Here is a 19,135-nt window from a genome sequence, read left to right as displayed (position 1 = left end):
TTCGCACAGAGTGCAGCCTTGGCTCCCGACGGGATCCCCTCCTCTCCGCCCGCCTCTTCTTGGCCCTATCAACTTGCGGGTAGTCGAAAGGGCACATCATACGTGGCAAGTCCCTGCAAAGCAACGAAGAATATAAAATTTACAATTTTATGCACAGGTGATCGTTTTCGATAAACCAGTAGCTCAGACCCTGTGCACAAGGCTACGGCCCAAGGAAAAACAAGCACATGTTACTACGCTCCAAAATAGAAACCACGGTACCCGGTGGGTAGTTTGTACCAACATTGAGAAGATTGCTCCATTATAATCCTAGAAGATTATCTATTCTTGTCGTTCCTTTACGCAGCCTTGGCGGCCTGGCCCTCGTCAGGAATCTTGTCAAACTTCTCCTGCTTCTCGACAAACAGCTGCTTCGCCTTCCTCAGCATCGCCATGATCAGCTTCTCGTCGGTGCCCAGCTCCTTGAAGCCCACCACCTCGTTGTGTCTCGGGATTGCCTTGATGCGCTCCTCGCTGAGCTCCAGGATCAGGCCAATGTACGCCATCGACTCGGGCGCGATCTTGAGCGGCGGGATGCTCGGGTGCGTCATGAACTTCTCCTCCGCCTTGGTCGGCACGTCGCCCTCCAGCTGCGCGGCCCTGATGTGCTTCTGCGAGTCGAAGACGCGGCCAAACTTGAGCGCCAGGAGCACCTGCAGCTCCTTGACGGCCTTGTCGTCCGAGGTCGGCCAGAGCTTGGACATCTTCTCCTCGGTGGTGCTGCCGCGGAGGAGCATGGACATCTGCAGCGTGTGGTGCAGCGCGTAAAAGTCGACGTCATCCTGCTTCATGTCGGGCACGCGCGACTTGATGAACTCGCCGGGGTGCAGCGTCAGCTTCTCAATGTCCAGCATGCCCTGGGACTGCCCGAGGACATAGGCGATGTCGAACAGCTGAGGCAGAGGCAGCGGATTCTTCTGCAGATGATCAGTGATTTTGGTGAGGTCGCGGATGGTAGCTGGCCTCAGGTCGTTGCCCGTAGGGGGGGTGGGCGTGTAGTGATAGATAGTTTCGCTGGACTGGAAGTGGGCGATGGTTTCCTTGTTGAACTCCTCCGCCATCTTCTGGACCGAGAGATCCGTCCCCTGCTTGATGCGCTGGGGCAGCTGCAGCAGAAATTCTCGCTGCCTGCTGACAATCTTGGGCGTGATCTCCGCCTTGATCTGATCGGTGACGTTCAAGAGCACGGCGTCGATCTGCTTGTTGTCCGCCTTGGTGTTCGTCTTAGCAGCATCTTGCACGGTTGCCTTGGCGGCCGCGATAAGGTCGGCGGCGTCGGACAGAACAGCCATGCTGTCCTGAAGCATGGTACCGTTCAGCTTGTCTCGGAATCTCCTGTTGCGCGGCGCCAGCGAGCTCTCCGAGTAGTAGTACGTGTAGACCCGGTCGTCAAGAAGCTTTCTCCATGCTGCGTCGCGAGTTTCCTGCACCTCGGTCGGCTCGGGGACCGCGTCCGTCTTGAACAGGCCGGCGATCATGCGGAAAGCCTGAACCACAAAGGCAAAGGGCGCAAGCGGGGTGACCATCAAGATGTCGGCCGTGATGCACATCATCTGGTCAATGATGTCGATGCCTTGCTTGGTCTTGGACTCAGCAATGGCGTTGAATCCGCAGCCGAGGAAGGGAATGAGGGCAGACAGGGCCGCGGCCTTCTGCCAGCCCGTGCTGTTGGAAGTGAAGGCGTCAGCGATTCCGACACCCCAGGCGAAGAGACCGGCACCCTCGAGAGCCAGCCCGACCTTGGAGATGGAAAAGTGCGGCGACTGCTCCGTGAGCGGCTTGTAGCCCAGGGCCCGGGTACGCGCATCCTTGACCTTGGTCAGCCCCCATTCGGCGGCCTTTTCGCTCAGCTTGCGAGAGGTGAAGAGGTCCTCGAAAACTTCCTCCGAGGCCTTGCGGGCCACCTCCACCTTCTCACCGGCTTTACCGCCGATACTCTCCTCAAGTCCAGTGCCCTCCTCGAGTCCAGCGCCCTCCTCGGAAGATCCGGTTCCTTCCTCGGAGGATCCGTTCCCTTCCTCTTCTGTCTGGCGACCGTTGAACTCTTCCTCGTCCTCGTCAGCTCCCAGGATGCATACCTCACCCTCGCCCTCGGCTCTCTTCTTGAGATCTGTCTCCTTGGGGTTGCACGGGGGGTCCACGTCCTCGTAGGGGTTCGGCACGCCGTCAGCACCGGCCTTGGTCGTCGTCTGCAGCTTGACGCAGGCCTCCGCCTTGGCGCAGACCATCTCGCTCACGAACTTCTTGAGGCTCTCCGAGGTCTTGGTGTTCTTGTGCGCCTTCCACGGCGCCTCGTTCCAGGCCGGGCTGTCCTTGGGGAAACCGGCTAGCTCCGGACGGCCGCCGCTCGCCTTTGTGTTCTGGTACTTGGCGGCCTCGTACTTGGGGTTGGGCGTGTACGCGTCGGACATGCCCCGGCCGAGCTCCTGGCGCAGCGCCTCGGAGACGGGTTCGCCGTTGAGCTTGTGCCCGTGCCGGCGCAGGTTCAGCCAGTCGCCCGGTCGGAGTGTGGCGTCCTTCTTGATCCAGCCGCGGATCTGCTCGAACGGGATGCTGCCCGCCGCCGCGAGCTCCGCCTCCTTGGCGAACTCGGGGGGCATGAACTTTCCGAGCGTCTCGGGGACGTTGATGAGCTTCGGGTCGGGAGCGATGACGTAGACGTAGCCCGAGGACCTGCCAAAGTCGCTGGCGGCGCCGGCGTCCATGGACGTCGACACGTAGCCGGTGTACTCCTTGGCGACCTTGACCGCGACGTGGCCGTAGATGCTGCTGCCCAGCTCCGCCTCCTCGGGGTTGATGGCCCGGGTAGGGGCGCGGGGGAAGAAGCCCTCTGCCACCTCGATGGCCTCGGGCTCTCGGGTCTCGCCGCGGTAGGCGACCAGCGGCTCGCCTTCCTGCTTGAAGGGGGGAAGTCTGTCCACGGTCTTCTTGAAGCCAACCTTCTTTCCCTTGGGGTAGCTCGCGGGGGGAGGCGCGGTGGACGACTCGCCACCGCTTGGACCCTTGCCGGGCTTGGGAGCCTTGCCGGGCTTCGGGGCCTTGCCGGGCTTGGAGCTGCTGCCGCCGCGTTCGGCCAGTTGGTTGAGGTGGCCGCCGGAAGCTGGATGTCCGTGGCCGAGGCCGAGAAAGAGGAAGAATGCTGCCAGGACAGTCAAAGACAGCCAGGAAATCCTGGACTGTCGAGTGGTGAAAACCCTCATGTTACGGGTGATGAACTGGGTTAAAAGAATGAATCGTAAAGAGAGGTTGTAAAAGAGTGTGTTTGCAAAAGAGTGTGTTTGCAAAAGAGCGAAAGGTAGAGCTTGTCAAGTACAAGGCTCAAGCAGGAGCTGTTGTCTTGTAAGTAACGAGTCTGATCCTAAAACGAATGACTGTCGACAACGGCAGGTCTTTATAAGTTTTCCGAGCAAAGCTTCTAGTCGGCCCAACACAATCATCGTGGAGGCGTGCGTGAAGGGCCGCATAGGATGACGGCTGTGCCTGGCCGTTGTTGACCACCGGAGCATGAATTGTTCTGGCAGCTGTCGACTGGAGCATGAATGACGATTGTACCTGACAGCTCGCTCACGGCGGGAACATGAATTACGACTCCAGCCATACGAATAGCCCGTCCTGTACTCTGCTCTGTTGCGCGGGGCGGAGAGTGAGGCCGAGAATACAGCCAGAACTCGCAACTCACAAGGGTCGCGTCGTTTAGATGATAAGATCAAGGATATAACGGCTACTTTTCATGCGTTTCCAAGGGATGCGTCTCTTCAACAGCGATGTCATGTCTTCTAGGCGCAGCATCAAGTCACGATGCCGACGTTGCTAAAGATATTCCTGGCCTGCATCGTGCCTTCTGGCATAAAGCAGCAACGAGAGACCGTGTCGTGTAAGTCAATGCAAGCAACGTTGAGGCGGAGCTTTGTCGTGTAAGCTCATGCGGCACCAGCACCGTCTCGAGGCTCCTCGCAACGGTGCCTGCAAGTTGCCCTGATGGCCGGTTCTTGGTTCTGGCGCTGCGGAACGGCCGGCGATGCCCTATGTAGCCCTGATGGCTGCGCTTGACTCGGGTGTGAGAACTGACGCCGGTTCCGTTCATTTGTCTATGAGCATCTATGTAGCCTGTGTGGCTGCGCCCTGACTCGGGCTTAGCGAGCAGGTGAGAGGAGAGAGGACAAAACAGGTACACCAATTGGCACGTCATTTAGTAGTAGGAACTATCTAGCGGCAGATGGCGTTTTTCTGCAATACCGTCGGAATACCTCTTATTTTTATTTTTCTACCTGCTATTACAAGGCTTTTATACGCGTTGTTAATAGCGCGTAGCGACGTTGGCTTGATGATTCAAGCGCCTTGACCTTGACAATGGCATCCCGCGAAGGTGTGCTCTGGCCTCTTTGTTTCTGTTGCTGTTTCTGTTGCTGTTTCACCGCACCTCGCCGTCAAGAACTTCCATACCGCCTGTCTATGTATACCTTTCCTTTATCTTGATCGCGCATATCTCGCAAATTCCCAGCCATCATTTTTAACCTAGGTAGCCAAGAACAGGAACGAGTCTGTCCACTAAGCCAGGCCGTAGTAGCCCAGCCTAGCAAGCCGTAAGGAGTCCATCATGAACTGAAGCCAACCATGCACACACGACTCAAGCAAAGAGGAATGAAACGCGCATCTATTTCCGAGAAACAAGATGAGGGGCCAACGGAAATTTCGCGGTATACGTTATCATTGCAGAATATTTCATCATTACGGAATATTTTGATCATTTCGGTATGTTTTATCCTTACAGTATCATTCTACTTTCCCCCACCCGCATCGCAGCCCCTCTGCATTTGTGTCGCAACGGACGTCTAGGCGACAAATCCATCTATCCCTGCTGTCCAAACAAAACGGCTTGGCAGAGACCAGCAGCGGCCTCTTCCGATTGATTCTTTGCATAGTCTTCACTTCGGTAGAGCCGAAGGTAGCCAAGCTGAAGACGGCCACAGAGCCGAGGTAGCTGAGTATCGATTTATTACCTGCCGCTGCCTGGCAGCCAGAGTGGCCGGCGCTGCTCCTCCGTAACAACCTTAGTCGTTCGCATCAAGTCCATCGGAACGTAGTAGAAATAGTTCCAAAAGCTTCGGCGATGAGTCTATATTGCTCTCTAATGATGAAAAAAAAAAATACCGCCATCTAAACAAAAGTACACCAGATGCCAGCACATGTCACCATGCACCCATCACCCGCATCCGAACCTGCAGCCTTGCCAGGCGTGTTCTCTTCACGCCCCGTCCCCCTCGACACTAATTCCCGCCTTTACAGCCCGCGGTTGAACCAAACCTTGCCTCCGTCGCCGCCCTTGCCGTGGAACTCGGGCTCCAGGTTGTCGGCGCTGATTTCCTGCTGCTGCGGGAACACGGCGAGCGCCAGCGGCAGTGCCGCAAACGACACCACCGTGATGAGGCCCAGGTTGAGGCCGATCGGCACCAGCATCGCCACGTTCGGCCGCGCCTGCACCCACGGCCGCGCCATCAGCCGCCGGTACCACGCCTGCTTCTCCTGCACGTGGTAGAGCACCATGGCCGGGATGATCATGATCGGGCTGTTGTTGAAGACGCGGCTCGCCGCCGTCTCGTACACGGCGAGCTTGGCCGCCTTGCGGCTGCGCCCCAGCGAAGGCACCGCGTCGCGCTCCGACCGGCCCTCCGCCTGCAGCTGCCGCTTGCGCTCCTCCGAAATGACCGGCCGCACGTCGATGCCCGTGGCAATCTCCCCGCGCCGCATGATGTACGCATTGAGCGCGCCGGCCGAGGCGACGGCCGCGAAGGGGATCAGTCGCCGCAGCACGCTGCGCGTCGACGGCGAGACGCGCAGACGCGGCACGAGCGCGTTGAGGCCGAGCGCGACGGAGCACGAGGCGGTCACGGCAATGCCGTAGGACTTGGCGAGCGTCGCGGTGGTCATCGGCGACGACTTGTTGGCGTTGGAGCTGTTGACGGCCACGTTGAGCGACTGGTTGGCCACCTGCCACCCGACGGTGCCCAGGGCGCCGAGGCCGGGCTGCAACATGCCGACCGTCACGACGAGGTTGGACAGGACGAACGAGGACATTCGGAAGGGCAGGAAAACGGGCTCGCCAGTATCTGCGTAAAAAGAAAAGTCACATTGTTAGCCGCGGGCGGGTTGGGGTTGTTGTTGGCTCAGGCGGTCTTGGTAGGCAACGCACCAGGGTGAAGGGTCGAGTCGACAATCTTTTTGGCGTTCCAGAGATCGGGCGTCATCTCCTTAATCTCGCCCGTCTTGTACTTTGTGACCAGCTGCTTGGCATTTTCGAGGCCCGCGTGTCCGGCGAAGAGCGTGCTGGTGGAGGGGCGCGCAAGTCAGTTAAACTGGCTCGTTTGTCGGGGTTGGCTGCAAGAGAAGCACGCTCCCTGCTCCCAGAGAAATGACGTACCTCGGGTCAGTCAGCGTAATGGCGTGCTGAACTCGGCCAAAGTACGTTGACAGATCGTACTGCGAGCGCGGCAGCTCGCGGTCGCCGGGGAGCGAGGCAGACATTTTTTTTCTTGATTCTTGTTCAACCCCCCCCGTCGAGTCAGCGGCAGCCAATCTGTCGACCTTTGTTTGTTCTTCGCCTCGGCGGTCGGGCGGCGGTTCGAATTGTCGAGCGCAAAAGTACTCGCGATGGCAATTGTTAGAGTCGTTGGCGGTCAAGGTAAATTTTCTGTTCTAGCGACGCTGAGTACTGGGACGAGCGAGAATAACTAGTCGCGGCGCTACCGATGTCGGATGTCAAATCTTGGTAGATTTTTTTACGCTGAGTGGTCTGGGGAAGAAGAACGGGGGTCATGTCATGGCGGGCGATGGTTGACTTAATGAGCACCTAATAAGCTCAAAGGATTCGGGGTGCACCAGCCTATCTGCATGCCCTCCTGCTTGACATGTGCAACCTTATATGCTGCAACATTAATTATTCGCCTCCTCTTCTCTCCTTTTCTCCGGGTTTGCCCTCCTCTTGCGGTGTGGAGGTAGTAAATGGCTTGCCTTGTAAATTTGCTTGTCACTGTATCCGAGCCCTCTTGTGACGGACAAGCCCGCAAAGCATCAACAACTTCGGACTAAACTCGTACAGTCATACACCTTTATTTTGTCTCAGACACTTCAGCAAAACAATGCAGTGCGCAAACAAATATTACCAGACAAGATTTTAGCAAAAATATAGTCACTATCGCAGAGCGTGCGACCACGCCAGGAGTCGAACCTGGAATCTCTAGAGAATATCGTCAAATGAGGACCGAAATCTAGCGCCTTAGCCATTAGGCCACGCGGCCGATGACCATGCTTACGAGGTAATGAGGCTCATCACCCTGACGAGAGGCAGGGAGAATCATCTACACGATCTTTGCGTATCTGCTTGCTACCTACAAAATAAAGATTGGCCCTAATATCTGCCTCGATAGCCTGGGATGCGCTTCGCGGAAACTCCCTCCTGAGCTTGCTATTTTCCCGTCGATAAAGATGATTCGATATCGACCTCCATGGCTATGCATGTTACTTGGCTTAGGCAGACCTTGCATATAGTTAGTGGTGAATTAAAGGTTAGGATAGGAAAACCAAGAAGAGCAAGATTTAAAACAGAGTAGAGTGGTGCATAGAGCAAATGGGTAGACTTTTTAAATAGCAACACTCCGTCCGTACAAGCGTTTTCTACTTCGATTTATCCCCGCACATTCTCAAGCGACTGCGCCGCAAACTCCCAAGTAAAGCGATCCCACCACAGCTTTTTGCCCTCACCATTCTGATTTCTCACACAGCTCAAGTGGCCCACCTGCGAGAACCCGAACTTCTCCAGCAGCTTCTTTGCGGGCGACGCCTGGCCTTCCATACGTGCCTCATACTCAACAAAAGCGCGCGCGTACTGTTGCGCATTCTTCGAGGCCAGCGGCTCGTAGACTTCGGCTGGATCATCACACTTCCACCTAAAGTCGATCAAGCTGCGATGAATGGGGGAGACAGACATAAGAATCCTGTCTAATAGTGCCGATCCATACTTCTTGTTCCTGTGGCCTGGGTGGACGAACAAGGTTATGTAGCAGGATTGGTCGACGCGGTCATGGTAGACGTCGAGGCCCGAGGACTTGCGCCGCAAAGCGAAAGCAAAGCCGACAATGACTGCCTTGGGCTCTATGGATCCGCGATACGCTACGTAGGCTTTGTAGGCGGTATCAGACCCAGCAGGCCATTTCGACTGGTCCAGAAGCTCGTCTTCGCTGGTTGCGACGATGAATGGCCACTGTTCTTCCTGGCATTTCTGGAGGTGCTCCGCAATGTCCTCACTTCTGATGCCAACAGATAACTTGCCACTGTTCTCATCCAGCCCGTTGTTTTCTCGTTCCAACTTGGCAATGTCCAATATTCCGCCAATGTCATCGTCTGTTGCGGGTCGAATCGTACAATGTGCCCTCGGAAAAGAGCTTTCTGCTTCTTCCGGTACAGGAGGAACTGGCTGCATTTCCTTGAGGCGCTGGCCGAGTCTCGCTCTGGCGCGGAGCTCCCTGCTGATCTGCATGCCCGAAGTCATGTTGCTTCGTCTCCAAGCAGGTTCAGATCGCAGATCAAAATCATGATTCAATTTACACTCAGGCTGCTCGATTTCGGGAATAAAAGCTCCGGTTTCGGGGTCAATCGCCAGGCAGTCGACAGAAGTGGCCGCCTTTGTGATTTCGTGTGGCATTGCTATTTCCACTGTCTCCATAAGCCAGGAGTGCACTGGCGTCCAAGGTGGCCTAGCAAAAGGCGGCTCGACTTTGGGGGAAGAGTCCATTTTGCACGAGATTTTGTCTTCCTCATCCTGGCCTACCGAAACCTCTTTGGGAAGTGCTGCAGCATGACCCTCAGCGATGGCGCTTACGCTCCAAGACGAAAGTGAGTCCTTTGCGTTGGGTGTTGTGTTGTCATCTTGGATAGCCCTTTCTTGAATTTCCCCTTTCTCGGTCGATCCCGAAGCCCTTTCCTTTGCTTCATCGACGGGCAAGACCGATTCGGGGTCTTGAGCCGGGGTCCCGATCTTGCTCTCGTTTTGCGTTAGATCTTCAGCTGGGATAGAGTCGGCCGATGGAACCTCCAGAGAGGGGTTTGATTTGAAGTTGGCGTTGTCACCTGTTGGTTTGATAGTTAGATCAATAGTTTTGAGGGTGTGGATGACGCCGATAGTGATGATGTTGATCCAATGAGCAAGGAATATGGACAAACCTGTGCCGTTGACCCCTTCGATAGTCAAATCGGGGCATTTCCCAGCATGCTTTTCCGGGTCGTCTAGAACCCAATCAAGCAGTCCAGACGGGAAATTCTCCGATACGTACTCGCTGGCCTGCACATCGACTGCTGACCACTCCTGCACGGCGGCTAACGTAGCGGTCATAACTGCTGGGTAAACTGACAGAAAGGTATCCAACAATAATTCAAGGGCGCTCTAGAGGATGAATGGAGAAAATTAAAGGATTCCTTCTTTTTCGAAAGAGGGAAGGGAAGGGGCAGAAAATAAAATAGATCAGACTTTTATCACCATGCCCGCTCCGTTTGCACACTCCGCTTGCACACTCCGTTTGCACGCCTGCAGCTGGTAACACTCGGTCACCGCCAAGGTACGTGGGCTGGCAGCTGGCGGGGAGTAATGAAACAATATCATGCCATCAAACACTTGGAATTTCAAAAGCTTAGTACAGATATCTTTTCAAGGTTCTGGAAGTCGACTAGTGTCGATAATGCCAGTCATGCAGCATGTTCACTTGAAGCATCGCCAGCCAGTTTGACGGCGTGCGCACACGTGTCTGTGTGTCTAATGGGATAGTAATGAAAGGACAAATGCGCTAGAAGGAATACTGAAATATGCTTCAATTCTTTTAAACACGCTCAAATGCAATGGTTTGTTACTATCACGTCGGCAGTTGAGTACGTACAACTTGCCCGGAGCCAAAGGGCTCCACCCCTATGCCAGAGGCACATCATTTTGACTCCTTCACCCCAAACTGCGTAATTACCATCTCCAAGCGCGTCGCTCTCTGGAATAAAAGAATACCACGGCTCGCATCTAGTTGGAGAAAAGGACCCGGCCGCACCATGCTGTCGATTCTGCGAAAAGCGAGGCTCAAGGACAAGGAGATGCGGATTCTTATGCTGTGAGTCGTTGGTGAGATGCTATCAGTAGGCAGCATGGACAGCTAATCCAGTGTCGTCCAGTGGACTCGACAATGCAGGAAAGACGACTATTGTCAAGAAGATTCTGAACGAAGATGTCCACACAGTTAGCCCAACGTTGGGGTTCATCATTAAGACAATAGACTACGACGGGTGAGTTGCGCGCTGGCTGATTGCCACTGAGGCTGGTTTTGCTAACTTCTGACTGTGTTGCTTGCAGATACAAGCTCAATATTTGTCAGTCCCTCGCGAACCCTGCCGCGATCGGGCCGGTTTTTGCTGATGAGATTTACTAGGGGACGTCGGCGGACAAAAGACACTACGGTCCTACTGGCGAAACTACTTTGAGAAGACGGACGCGCTGATCTGGGTGGTGGACTCTACGGACCGGCTGCGCATCGACGACTGCAGAGAGGAGCTCCACGGGCTGCTGCAGGAAGAGGTAGGTGTCCCACCCGCCAGGGAAGGAGGCGAGATTAAGGGCAGAAAGAAACTGACGACGCTGCCAGCGGTTGGCGGGCGCGTGCCTGCTTATCTTTGCAAACAAGACGGACGTGGACGGGTGCATGACGGAGGCGGAGATCCTACAGGTAGGTGGCAGCGAGACAGAGAGAGAGTAAAGGGGCTAACAAGAAGTATAAACAGTCGCTCCGCTTGGACGAGATTCGAACGCACCAGTGGCACATTCTCCAGTGCAGTGCCATGACGGGGAGAAACCTGAAGGAGGGGCTTGCGTGGGTGGTGGAGGACGCGAAGAAGAGGTTGTTTCTGTACTAGCGAGGATAGAAGCAATGAACTATGGTGAGAGCCATGCCATATACACATCGAATATATAGAGGGAAGACTAATAAGTGATGCGATTGGATGGCTTGACGGCTGTGCGAACCATCCGAGGCCCGGTGCTGTAGATGGTAGTGGGCATGACGTGCATTCAAGTACATATAAAGTCGACAGTGACGATGCAATAGTTTAAAACTATTGGACGCAACAGCAGGATCGGGCCAATCGGAGAGAAGCTGGCGAGTAAAGGAGACGCGGAAGACGGAATATGATAGAAGAGGAAGTGGTAAGAGGGCGATGATTCGCGGACGCGTTGCGGGTGGGCATTTGTTTTCCTGGGTTTGTTTACAGCTGAATGGGGGCTTAATGGATGAGCTAACAGAAGCTACTTGTCGTGGTGGGTGTGTGTAGCCTTTTGACCGTGAATAAATATGAAGAGAAAGAAACTGGCAAGTGTGAAAGGATTTTGTGTAGTGTGAGAGTGGAATGTCGATGAACGTTGAAGTATTTACGGCAGGGAGAATCTTGGGTTAATAAATTGAAAGGCCCTACCTAGGGCGGCCAGACTTCGTGGCCAAGCTTCCATGTATGTATACGCTCAATGCCGGGCGAAACGACTTGTGTTTAGCGGGCGACAAGTACCTGCTCTTAGCGGCAACGGGCACTGTGGGGACCCAGGAACGCCCGAAGACGCGCCAAAAGGCTTAAAAGCTGTCCGCTAGAAGCTGTGCCAGGTCGTGGTATCTGCTCTGTACCTACCTCGTGACGCTCAATCAAGGTAACGCGGCTAGTACCTAATTTAGGTGCAGTGTACTTTGGCCGAGCGTGTACCTATGTATGTATGTCGCCGCCTGATCCAGAAGTGCGACTTCTTTTTCGCCCTTTTTTCCCCTTCTTGAGGTTAGATTTTTCTTTCACAGACAACAAATAGTGCTTCCCCTGGAGGGCAGACTGCAAAAAGTTGGCCGCAGCTTACGATCCCCCCCGACAGTCGCTACGGAACAAATACGAGCAGTGTGCTTGCCATGTCCTGGGTACATTGACGGCTTGCCGACGAAACAAGACAAGCACCAACCCTGGACCGACGCCGGCCGCTGCCAAAGAAGCAGACAACATGTCGGACGAAGTGTCCCAGTTTCTAGAACAGGTCGAGCAGCTGCGTGGCAAGCAGATTGAGGACGACCAGCTCAGGGCCCGCGAGCACGAGGAGTTTATGGCAGCCAAGCGAGAGCGCCAGGCCAGACGAGAAGGTGAGTCTGTCGTCACCCATTGCTGCGTCGGGGTCCAATTCCGAGGGTTGGAAGGTATGCTTCCAGTCAGGGTTGCACAAGGGAAACAAAAAGAGGACGATTCGAAAGAGAGAAGTGAAACGGCATCCTCAAGAGATCAAGTAGTACAGGCAGGCCAACCGCAAGTGATGGCTCGCCCGGCTGGCAGCTGGCAGAAAACACGCCGCCCCTCCCCTCAAACCCGTCGTCATCAAACAGAGCACCCTAGTCCACATAACAATCACAACAAGACGGGAAAAAGACAAGTCAAAAACGCACAGTCCAGCTAACCAAAATATCCTCAATTGCTGCAGAACGCGCAAGGTCCATCTCGCCGCAAAAGTCTTCGCCCGCCAACACCCCGTCCCCGCGCGCCAATGCCCGCGCCTTCAATCTTTCAGACTCGCTCAAGCTCGACTCCCCCCTCACCCTTGACGACGCCTTCGAACACTCGGTCGAACCACCACATGGTATGGGATACTCGGGCTCGCCCACCAAGGAGAACGAGGCACCAATTGGCGCCCAAGTGAAGCAGGACGCCTCCTCCGCCTCCGCCTCAGCCGGCTTGCCCTCCAGATCCTCGACATTGTCCTGGCAACAGCGACAGCCCAACTCACGCGGCGGCACCGCTTCGCGTCCGCTCAGCATGGTGGCAGCGCAGAATGCTACGCAGCGCGGTGTCGCCCGTATGCACGAGCCGCAGTCGCCTGTTGCCGCTCCCGAGCACCAGACACTCACGAGAGAGGATATTGCTAAGAGCCTAGGCCTAAAGGATCCCTCGTGGTTTCGCCAGACGGCTGATCGCGGTCAAGGCTCTGCTGCTCTCAGAAAGAACCAGGTCGAGGATGGCGATACTATGGATATGTCGTCTGTCAAGGCCGAGCTGCCTGGCATGTCAGGTCTTCAAAAGGAGTCTGTGGTGAACCCTTCCTCTGGAAGCCGCCTTGCGTCTCCGCTGCCACTGAACCCTCCAGCATTCGACGGGCTGGCGGATAGGCACGGTGAGGCAGACTTGCCCAGTGGCCGAAGTTCGCCTACACGCTCCGGCTCCCCTACAAAAGGCTTGGGTGGGTTTGTCCAGAGTGCCATGATGAGAAGAAGCGACAGCATTAAGCGGTGGAGTGTTGCTAGTCCTCCAGGTTTGAGCCGTGTCGATTCGGTCTCGGGTAACATTGGCAGCGGCAGGGAAGCAGCCAGAGGTAGTCCACGATCGCGAAGCGCAATCAGAGAATTAACTACGCCGGAATCTAGCCAGTCTACATCACGGGGCGGAATCAAAGAAGAAAGCTCGCTACCCGATCATTCGAGCCAAGGAGCCCTGGACCGCGAACCGAGCGATTTGAAGATCCCCACCAGCCCTTCCAAAACCATGGACTCGAGACGATGGAGCCCGACCAAGTCGAGCTGGCTGGACAGCGCCCTGAATCGACCTGAGTCCCCTCGACCGCAGCACAAGTCCAACCAGTCACAACCCGATTGGATGTCGGAGCTCGCCCGTAGCAAGGCCGCAAGCCCCAGCGGCGAAGGTAGCCGTCCGAGTTCGCCTCACAAACACCAAGTCAGCATCGGTGGACTCATGCGGACGACACCGTTCGACGGAGGCGCGAAAACCAACACGACCGGCCTCGGAGGCATATACTCACCACCACCGGGCGGGAACAGACCGCAATTTGGCCACGCCTCTAAGTCGAGTTTTTCTACTCCCGCAACAGAGCGGCCGCCTTCAAGCCTCGAAGCCGAGGTTCCTTACACGCCTACTCAGCGAGCCATCAAGCCAAAATCTATTCCAGACGCCAATCCAGACATGACCGAAGACGTGCACTCTGAGCCCAACCGAGAATCCGAACCAGCGCCCAACCCGGGACCTGTGAAACGGCTAACAGTGGCCTCTCCCCCGGCCTCCAAGCCCAAGCCCACAACACCCCCTAAAAAAGACTTTCGCTCGGGCTTGAAACCTCGTCCCATTGACACAGATGCAAAAGCATCTGAAGAGCCGGAGTTCAGAAATGCCCTTGGCAATCTACGCCGTACAAAAACCCAGAATTACGTCGCTCCCGATGAGTTTAAGGGGAACATCCTTCGCGGAAAGGCTGCCCTTGCCGTAACTGGTGGCCCGCAAAAGACGGAAAGAAGGGATGAATTCAAGGACTCGATTCTCAAAAAGCGCGAAGACTTCAAAAAGGCGCAAACTGATGGGAGAGGTGTCACACGAAACCCGACAGCCGCTTCAGCACCCACGGCGTTACCAGAAGGTCTAGCCAGGAGAGCCGAGCTCGGCAAGGGCGGTTCTGTCCGTGGCAACAACCCCGTCGCTGGGCCCTCCGCCGCCGCAGCCAAGAAACCAGAGCCATTTAAACCAGTACCAGCACCGAAGAGAGCCCCTAGCAACGCTCTCTCTGCCGCTGGAAACAATGAAGCCGTTGACAAGCCTCGTCGCGCTTCCACCGAGCCTCAGAGAAAGGCCAGTGGAGCCGAAGCCCGTCGCGTGCCCAGCATGAAGAAGGAAAACACGGCTCCATCGAGCCTGCAGCAAGGGCGCCCTGGGACTGGGAAGCTGGCAGACCGTTTCAACCCCGGTCTCGCCAACATGCTTGCGCGCGGCCCACCTCCAATGGCATCAAATGGCGGCCAAAGCTCTGAAGCTGATAAGGGGCCGGCCGCCGGTGCGGTAGCTGAACCCTCTGCTCCCGGTCCGCAATTAACACATATGACAAAGGGCAGAGCTCGTGGGCCGAAGAGAAGGGCGCCCACTTCCAGTACCAACGCAAAGGCCGGTCCGGAACCTTCTATTCACCGGTCGACCAATGTAGAGCAGACAATCCAGCCTGAGTTAAAGAGTGAGGAAGCTGAAGTTGCGGTGCCCGAACCTGAGGAAAAGACCGCCCAATCTGTTCAGGAGCAAGTTGCCGCCATGGCAGCGGCCCGCAGCAAACCACCACCGCAGCGCCCCTGGGAAGCAGCTGCAAACAAAGCGAACGCTGACGCTAGCTCGTCGCCCAAGACACCACTGCAGAAGTCTTTTGTCAACTCAAGCTCCAGTTCGGTTACTTCGCCATCACAAAACCTTGGTACAGGAAGGGGCAGCGTTGCGGAGAAGAGGCAGTCCAGACCGCTGAGCGCCAACCGTCTTTCTACGTTTGTAGAGAATGCTGAGCAGAACTCTGGCCAACACAGCCTCTCCCCAAAAACTGTCACTTCGCCGCAGTTCACGTCTTCGTCCAAGACTGTTTCCCCACCCAAGGCCGAAACACCATCAAAGCCAGCGCCATCGCCTCGGTCCGTCACGTCGCCCAAGTTTGCTTCCTCACAACCAACCTCAACAAGTACCCCTTCGTCTGCCTCTTTTTCACCTACGAAGCCTACCACTCCTCGGGAGAAGCAGACGGAAAGACAGTTTGTATCTCCTGCTCAGGCCATGCCCTCTCGAACGTTTGGTACCATTGGCCCAGGCTCACCCAGGCCGACACTGCATGGTCCTCGCCCACAGGCCGAGTCTTCACGCCCAAAGTCGCGACACGGTCGCCCTCTTTCTAGCGCGGGCTTATCTTCTGCGGCAGCCTCTGCGCCAGGATCGCCCATGCCGTCGCCGACCAAGCAGCCAGGCGAGATCACCACAATATTTAAAGACTTCTTCGGACCGCCACGCCCAAGGAAGGATTTTAAGGTTGACACGGGTGAAGTACTAATGAAGCACTCTGAGTCGGGAAGTAAGATTCAGTCCCAGGAGGTTCAGATGTATCGGCTGTCAGGAGATGGAAAGAAGACGCCCGTGTCGTCACAAAATGAGCGGGTCCTTTTCGATGGCGAAATGTACATTTGCGCTCACAGTTTCAAGAATGCAGCTGGTTCGGGCTCTATTGAGCTGTACTTCTGGGTTGGTGACGATGTCCCCGACGCTATGGCGCAAGATGCCCAAATCTTTGCCCAAAGAGAAGCCAAGGCCATTGGTGGTAGACTCATGAAGTTGTACCAGGGCAAAGAAACCAGTGAGTTCATGCAAGCCCTAGGCGGCGTCATTATCGTTCGACGCGGCACCAGCAACCGCTTCGATAGTCTGGCTCCGCACATGCTATGTGGTCGCAGATATCTTGGGCAGGTAGCCTTTGATGAAGTGGACATGAGCACCTCTAGCCTCTGTGCAGGATTTCCGTTCATCGTTTCGCACAGCGGAAAGTGCTGTCTGTGGAAAGGCAAAGGTAGTGATGTAGACGAGCTGAGCGCTGCCCGACTGGTTGGTATGGAGAACACCATTTCTGGCGAGCTCTTGGAGCTGGAGGAGGGCAACGAGCCGGACTCGTTCTGGCAGCTGTTCGAAGAAGGCCAAGCCAAGTCACACTCTGCCGATCACTGGCGCCTCAAGCCCAGCTATAGCAAGTACGGCAGCAGGCTATTCTGCTCAGACGCCGATGCTCGCCGCCAGGTAGGATTGACGCGGCTGTGGATGCGCAGACAACGCTAACAATGGAGCAGATTACGGAGATTACCCCCTTTAACCAGACCGACTTGTCGCCTCTGAAGATTTACGTTCTGGACGCTTTTTTCGAAATGTACGTCGTTGTCGGCTCCGGCGCGCAGTCGCAGTACTCGTCGTTCCGCAACGCTCTCGACTTTGCGCAAGAGTACGCGATCCTGTCGGCGAGCATGGAGGACCGGCCGTTTGTGCCCGTCTCGACGATTGTGCTAGAGGGCATCCCGCGCGACCTAAAGCGCGTGTTCCGCAAGTGGGAGGACGCGCGCAGCCCGACGGTGACCAACACGTACGCGGGGCTTAAGCGCGGTCGCAGCCTGCGGGTTGTGCCACTGTCGCAGGCGTTGCAGGCGCTGAACGAGTAACTGTCTCGCTTCTTCCAGGGGCATAGAAGAGGATGTTGATATCTAGACGACGGAGATGGTCAGGGTGGAAGTACATTATATTTGGCTGTCCTTTGTTTTTTACTTGTCACTTTTTTATTTTTCTTCCAGCATGTTTATATGTGTACATGAGATACTCATTAGAAGAGCAAAAGAGATTAATGCATGAAAACAGGTGCGCACTGTCTGAGGCCGCGGATGTAGCAAAATGGCCATGGCGAGAGTCAGATACCTCTAGTGCCACGGGCAAGTAAGAGAGATTGTGGCCCTTGGCCCTGCTACCTCGGAGGAATTCAGTCAGCTAAGGATTCATTCGTCTCCGGGGGCTGCGGTGAGTAGAGCATGGCGACCGCTTAGGAAGTTGAGTGCTATTTTCTAGGTAGCTCTATAAAATTTGGGGGGTATCAGCCATGTTAAGAAAATGGTGTCGCTTTTTCTGTTTGTCTCTCCGTTTCCGTCATCGTTCCTTCTTTCCCCCTTCTTTTCTTTGTTTCACTCTCGTGAGTATGTGTGTGTGCGCATGTATATACAAACGTTTGCGTTTATTTGATGCTTCTTCTCCAATAGGCCCAAAACAATGCAACTCTCAAGGGGCAATAGAATGCTGTAGGATGATGAGTCTCCGGTTCGTATGAAATACGACTTGTGCTGCGTCATTGTGACATCGTCTGTGTCATCCGCTTTCGAGAACCGGGCAGCGCTTTGCCTTTTTGTTTAGTTCCTCACGTCGACTCCCGAAGACTTGGCCGAGGATGGGTTGGCGGGGACGGCGATGGGCTGGCCGCGGGCCTCTGCGGTGAGGGTGACGAGCTCCTTGAGCATGAGTTCGCGAGTGGTGCGGGCGAGCTCGTCGACATCGGCTGAAGTGAGACCCTTGGTGGGGATAGGGTCGAGAACTGCATGGAATAAGTCAGCAGGGGTAATTCTGATGGCAAGACACGGGAAGTTTGTGCTGCGCCTACCTTTGATAGGCACAGTGCCGGCGTTGAACCTGTATTCTTTGGGGTAGAGGAGGTGGCTGTAGTTGGCGACGACGCAAGGGACAATGGGGACGCCGGCCTGGACGGCAAGATGGAACGCGCCCTTCTTGAACGGCAGCAGCGTCGGTTCCTTGGTGTAGCTGCGCGTCCCCTCGGGGAACATGTAGACGCTCTGCCGCCGCGCCTTGATCTCGTCGGCGGCGCCCTGCATCGCCTGGCGGGCGTCCTTGCTGTTGGAGCGGTCGATGAAGATGGAGCCGCTGAGCGACATGAACCAGCCGAGGAAGGGGATGTGCTTGAGCGAGCGCTTTGCGGTGACGCTGCAGTACTTGGGGAAGACGGCGCCAAGCATAAGGACGTCGAGCTCGGTCTGGTGGTTGCCGATGAAGACGGCGGGCCGGGTGGTGCCGAGCACGTCGGCCGGGTCCTGAACGACGAAGGAGGAGCCGGTGGTGAGGCGCGCCGAGTAGAGGAAAGCGCGGGCGGTCGCCCACTGCGCAATGTTTTGGTGGCCGAGAAGGGTGAGGACGATCGAGGAGACGACGCCGAAGACGGCGGAGCCGAAGAAGGTGGCGTACATGGCGAGGCAGCGCGCGAAGAAGCCGGCGCGCGGGACGACGAAGGACAGCATGAAGAGAGCGGATGTAAGGGCGCAGTAGGCGACGAAGCCGGTGACGGCGTAGTAGAGGACGGCGCTCATTGTTGAGGGGCTGAGGAGGAGGAGGGAAATCGGCGGGAAGCTCTGCGAGGAGAGAAGAGGGACAACGGCTGGCACTGGCGTCCTTGTCAGCGGCTTCCCATGCGGCAAATCCGGTATCGAGAGTCTGCTGAGGTGGTCGAGTATAGCGGAGGTGTAACGAGAGATGTCAGTAAAGGAACAGCGGCGGGCACAGGACGGAGGGAGGGGAGAGAGGAATGTGACGACGAAGCAGAGATGGGGATAGTAGAATGGTAAAATGCAGCCGGAAGCCCCGCGTGGCGCCGGCGTGGGGTCTGTGGCTCTCACAGGCACAGGCAAGGGTTTGCACCAGTAAATTTAGCGACGTTTCTTATGTA

At 56.0% G+C, this 19,135-nt stretch overlaps 6 protein-coding genes across 6 annotated transcripts; 2 read left to right on the top strand and 4 right to left on the bottom strand.

Annotated features, from left to right (window-relative positions):
• Window positions 1–338: 338 nt before the first annotated feature.
• ISF_07548 (Heat-labile enterotoxin, A chain) lies at window positions 339–3,239 on the bottom strand (the record flags this gene model as incomplete). The annotated part of the gene is made up of 1 exon (XM_018851151.1): window positions 339–3,239. The coding sequence occupies one exon, from the start codon at window positions 3,237–3,239 to the stop codon at window positions 339–341; it is 2,901 nt and encodes a 966-aa protein (XP_018701747.1).
• A 2,080-nt stretch (window positions 3,240–5,319) lies between these two features.
• On the bottom strand, window positions 5,320–6,561 carry ISF_07547 (Tricarboxylate/iron carrier; the record flags this gene model as incomplete). The annotated part of the gene is made up of 3 exons (XM_018851150.1): window positions 5,320–6,146; window positions 6,230–6,363; window positions 6,458–6,561. The coding sequence occupies 3 exons, from the start codon at window positions 6,559–6,561 to the stop codon at window positions 5,320–5,322; spliced, it is 1,065 nt and encodes a 354-aa protein (XP_018701746.1).
• Window positions 6,562–7,720: 1,159 nt separating this feature from the next.
• On the bottom strand, window positions 7,721–9,424 carry ISF_07546 (Acyl-CoA N-acyltransferase; the record flags this gene model as incomplete). Its single annotated transcript, XM_018851149.1, has 1 exon — window positions 7,721–9,424. The coding sequence occupies one exon, from the start codon at window positions 9,422–9,424 to the stop codon at window positions 7,721–7,723; it is 1,704 nt and encodes a 567-aa protein (XP_018701745.1).
• A 698-nt stretch (window positions 9,425–10,122) lies between these two features.
• On the top strand, window positions 10,123–10,977 carry ISF_07545 (Small GTPase superfamily, ARF/SAR type; the record flags this gene model as incomplete). The annotated part of the gene is made up of 6 exons (XM_018851148.1): window positions 10,123–10,181; window positions 10,243–10,353; window positions 10,421–10,437; window positions 10,497–10,642; window positions 10,710–10,790; window positions 10,846–10,977. The coding sequence occupies 6 exons, from the start codon at window positions 10,123–10,125 to the stop codon at window positions 10,975–10,977; spliced, it is 546 nt and encodes a 181-aa protein (XP_018701744.1).
• Window positions 10,978–12,094: 1,117 nt separating this feature from the next.
• Window positions 12,095–17,081, top strand: ISF_07544 (Gelsolin; the record flags this gene model as incomplete). The annotated part of the gene is made up of 3 exons (XM_018851147.1): window positions 12,095–12,230; window positions 12,563–16,668; window positions 16,719–17,081. The coding sequence occupies 3 exons, from the start codon at window positions 12,095–12,097 to the stop codon at window positions 17,079–17,081; spliced, it is 4,605 nt and encodes a 1,534-aa protein (XP_018701743.1).
• Window positions 17,082–17,813: 732 nt separating this feature from the next.
• On the bottom strand, window positions 17,814–18,779 carry ISF_07543 (AtaAp protein; the record flags this gene model as incomplete). The annotated part of the gene is made up of 2 exons (XM_018851146.1): window positions 17,814–17,995; window positions 18,062–18,779. The coding sequence occupies 2 exons, from the start codon at window positions 18,777–18,779 to the stop codon at window positions 17,814–17,816; spliced, it is 900 nt and encodes a 299-aa protein (XP_018701742.1).
• Window positions 18,780–19,135: the final 356 nt, after the last annotated feature.

Source organism: Cordyceps fumosorosea (assembly GCF_001636725.1).
Source record: "Cordyceps fumosorosea ARSEF 2679 chromosome Unknown scaffold_22, whole genome shotgun sequence".
Lineage (NCBI taxonomy): Eukaryota > Fungi > Ascomycota > Sordariomycetes > Hypocreales > Cordycipitaceae > Cordyceps > Cordyceps fumosorosea.
The sequence above is the reverse complement of the archived record's forward strand: the minus strand, read 5'-3'. Positions and strand labels throughout refer to the sequence as shown.